Source organism: Myotis brandtii, unplaced genomic scaffold (assembly GCF_000412655.1).
Source record: "Myotis brandtii unplaced genomic scaffold, ASM41265v1 scaffold208, whole genome shotgun sequence".
NCBI classification, from domain to species: Eukaryota; Metazoa; Chordata; class Mammalia; order Chiroptera; family Vespertilionidae; genus Myotis; species Myotis brandtii.
Genome location: NW_005357764.1, coordinates 4,266,081 through 4,269,817, shown reverse-complemented (window position 1 = coordinate 4,269,817; position 3,737 = coordinate 4,266,081). Strand labels below are relative to the sequence as shown.

The 3,737-nt window shown below is 36.7% G+C and overlaps 1 protein-coding gene across 3 annotated transcripts in view; it reads left to right on the top strand.

Annotated features, from left to right (window-relative positions):
* Positions 1-3,737, top strand: part of FNIP1 (folliculin interacting protein 1) — an 88,552-nt gene that overhangs the window by 56,110 nt on the left and 28,705 nt on the right. For all 3 annotated transcript variants that reach the window (XM_014539099.1, XM_014539098.1, XM_014539100.1), the window contains one exon: positions 1,976-2,061. In XM_014539099.1, the coding sequence (XP_014394585.1) occupies positions 1,976-2,061 (86 nt within the window). The remainder of the gene's footprint in view (positions 1-1,975; positions 2,062-3,737) is intronic.

The window sequence follows — 3,737 nt, the reverse complement described above, 5'->3', positions numbered from 1 at the left end:
CCCTCCCCACCCCCCCGAGTGCACAAATTTTTGTGCACCGGGCATCTAGTATATATATAAAAGCCTAAACCAAAAAACGACCGGTCGACCAGTCTCTGTGACGCACACTGACCACCAGGGGGCAGATGCTCAATGCACAAGCTGCCCCCTGGCGAGTGTGCTCCTATATATAAAAGCCTAAGTGACCAAACGACCGGTCGACCAGTCTCTGTGACGCACACTGACCACCAGGGGGCAGATGCTCAATGCACAAGCTGCCCCCTGGCGGTCAGTGTGCTCCCACAGCCAACCTCCTGTGGCCGGCCAACCTTCCACAGCCCCTCCCCCTGATTGGCCATCCCCGATGACCCCGATCGGGACTGCCGGCTAACCTCCTTCTGGTTCCTCCCCCCAGCCGGCTGGCCAACCTCCCGCATCCCCAATTGGCTCCAGTCAGCCCCAATCGCCGGCCAAGCTGAGGGACCTCACCCATGCATGAATTCATACACCGTGCACTGTGCCTCTAGTATACTTACAGTTCTCTGGATATTTATTCAAGTTTAACATCTCATTTCTTATTAAAGCTGAAAAATAAAGCTATATGAATGAATACTTTTATATAAATTTATAGAACTTAATTTGAAAAGTTCTACAGTTGTTAATTAATGGTAGAATATAATAAACACTAAACCATTCAAAAAATTTACCTTCTGGAGCCAGTTTAAACTGTCACTTTTTTTTTTTCTAATGTAAAGGTATGGATTTCGTTTCTGGGCACCTTGGGTATTCTTTTGAAGTTTGTACTACCTTTTGAGATCTATGATTTAATTAAACATTTCTATTGGTAAAATTAAGGAAGAATACTTCTTAATTCTAGCTAAAAAAAATTCACTTCTTTATAAATTGGGAGTCTATTGACAGTTTGCAAAAACATAAAGTAAGTTTCCTTTTACCCTATGAAGGTTTTTGATACACGTGAGCATGATTTATGGCTGAAGTAGTCTGATCTTTTAGATATATGTTAAATTAATTTGTAGTTACTTAATGCAGAAATACATCCTCTTTTAAAAATCTACAAAATTAGCCCTAACCAGTTTGGCTCAGTGGATAGAGCGTCAGCCTGCGGACTGAAGGGTCCCAGGTTCGATTCTGGTCAAGGACATATACCTTGGTTGCGGGCACATCCCCAGTAGGGGGTGTGCAGGAGGCAGCTGATCGATGTTTCTCTCTCATCGATGTTTCTAACTCTCTATCCCTCTCCCTTCCTCTCTGTAAAAAATCAATAAAATATATATTTTTTAAAAATCTACAAAATTAGAGGTTTTGTTTTTTGTTTTGTTTTTTAATATACACAGACTAATCCTGATCCCCTTTTTCTACTTAAAGCAAGGCTTTTCAACCTTGGCTAAATATGTTTTAAGGAAAGCAGATATTACTAACTTAAGATATCTTTCAGTAGAATCTTTATATTTCAGATCTTAAAAAATAGTTTTTTTTTCTTTTTCGTGTTTTTTTTATATTTAATTTCTTTATTGGTTAAGATATTACAAATGTGTTCTCATCCCCTCATTGACCCCCAACCTCCCCCCCCCCCCACTCATGCTCTCATCCCCCTGTTCTTAACACAATTTGTGAAATACTAGAGAAAATCATGAGCTATTGTTACTGAGTTGTTACTGTGTCCTGTTCTACTTGAGAAAAAAAAAGTTTTATGTAACCCAGAAACTGTCAACATCAATTTCTTTGTGTGTTGACATTCTGTGGTTTGACAGTTACAACAAGAGATTTAACACTTGAAAATTTTGAATTTCGTTGTAGTCATTAATGACCTTAGTGTATAAAAGAAAGCCACTCTAAATATGTATGTCTTCTTTACATTTTTTCTAGATAAAAATGGTGGTAGAGTATTGTGGAAATATGTGACTTTGTCTTTAACTTTTTTCCCCATATTTTACCCATAATCAGTATAAGAATTAACTATTTGATTGCTTTTAAGGCTATGAAAATGAGCCGGAGATCAGCTGACACCAGCCAGAGGAGTTTGGCTTATAATCGAATAGTTGATGCCCTAAATGAATTCAGGTACATATTCTCCACGTTCTGATAATATAGAGTTGTTTTGCAGTGTACACAAAAGATTTATTTGTATTCTTTAACTTATTTCTGATAAAATTTAATTCTTTAAATTACTTTCTTTCATTGTCAAAGGAGAGTATAATTCAGTAACCTATTGGTTTCTAAGTTATTAAATATTAAAAATGCTTGGGATTGAGGCACATTAGGGAGCCATCAGCAGTGTGATTTTTAGTATTGGACCATTAGACAAGCTAAGATGACCAGAAGATACCCTTATTCCAACAGAAATGTGCTTTGTCCTCTGTTAGGCTGTTAGATACAGGGACTAGTTGTTATTTAACCAGTGATAGTAATCAGATGTTCTTGAATACATGGAATACAAGGATGGATATAGTGAATATGAACTTGATGTTGCTTGATCTTTTCTCTAGATGATGGCAAAGCAAATAGTTTTTCTTCTGCCAGAATTTTCTCACACAACAAAGTTTGTGCCTAAAGCTGCAACAACTGCTATAACTGCTCTCATTATGGCAAGCAAACATATTGCATACAAACTTACGTTAGGAATCACACAAAGTGACTGATGTGTGTCTCCCTTTGAGAGAACCATTTCAGGACTACTTCATCCTCTCATCTACTTAGTCTTTCCTTCTTTAGCCTGGAGAGATAGTATTGACTTTTTGCTTATTTGCCTAAGAATCCTGCAATATTGTTTCTGAGTTTTACATTTTGCAGCATTACAAGGTAATGAATCTTTGCCCTTGAACTTGGAGCTATTACTTACATTATTGGATTACAGTTCCTTTCTGCAGTCACAAGCTTTGTGGCAGAAGGCCAAGAGTCCCTATTTGAGCTCCGAGGTAACACTGTCATTATAGACCCAGCTGAGGTTACCAGAATAGTAAATATTGTCATAAGACTCATTTCATTTAGAAGATTGATCTTGCTCTTAGGTTATAAACAGTATTTTTATTTAAAACAATTGAATTAAATACTTGCAAGTTAATTGCTTTGGTAATAAGGCAGTATGAATGGCCTAGCCTTAGAATTTTAAGATTGCCTAGAATTTAAAACATGTATGAGTTATAAAATCATTGAAAATATATATCATGATTGAGTGCCTTTCCTTTTATATTAGTGTGATTATTTCACTTCAGTCACTGGAAATCTGAAAGGCTATGTAGGTTAATTAAGCATTCTTACAATATCTAAAAAACTTGATAAACTAATAATTTTAAAAAAGATATTTTTATTGATTTCAGAGAGGAAGGGAGAGGGAGAGAGAGATAGAAACATCAATGATGAGAGACTATCATTGATTGGTTGCCTCCTGCACACCCCACATTTGGGATTGAGCCTGCAACCCAAGCATATTCCCTGACCAGGAATCGAACTGAAGGCTATCTGTAGAAGTACTCTAATGTGTACAGCTGATCCTCATTATTTATGAATTCTGTATTTGTGAATTCACTACTTTATAAGATTCATAACCCCAAAATATACTCACAGTGCTTTTACGATCATTTGTGAACATGCACAGAGCAATGAAAAATTTGAGTGGCCTTACACGCACATTCCCAGATGATATCGGACAAGACAATGCTCTGCGTTCTTATTTCAGCTCTTATTCTTTATATATATGTCCTTCTATATTTCCTTTTATATATATATATGTCCTTTTA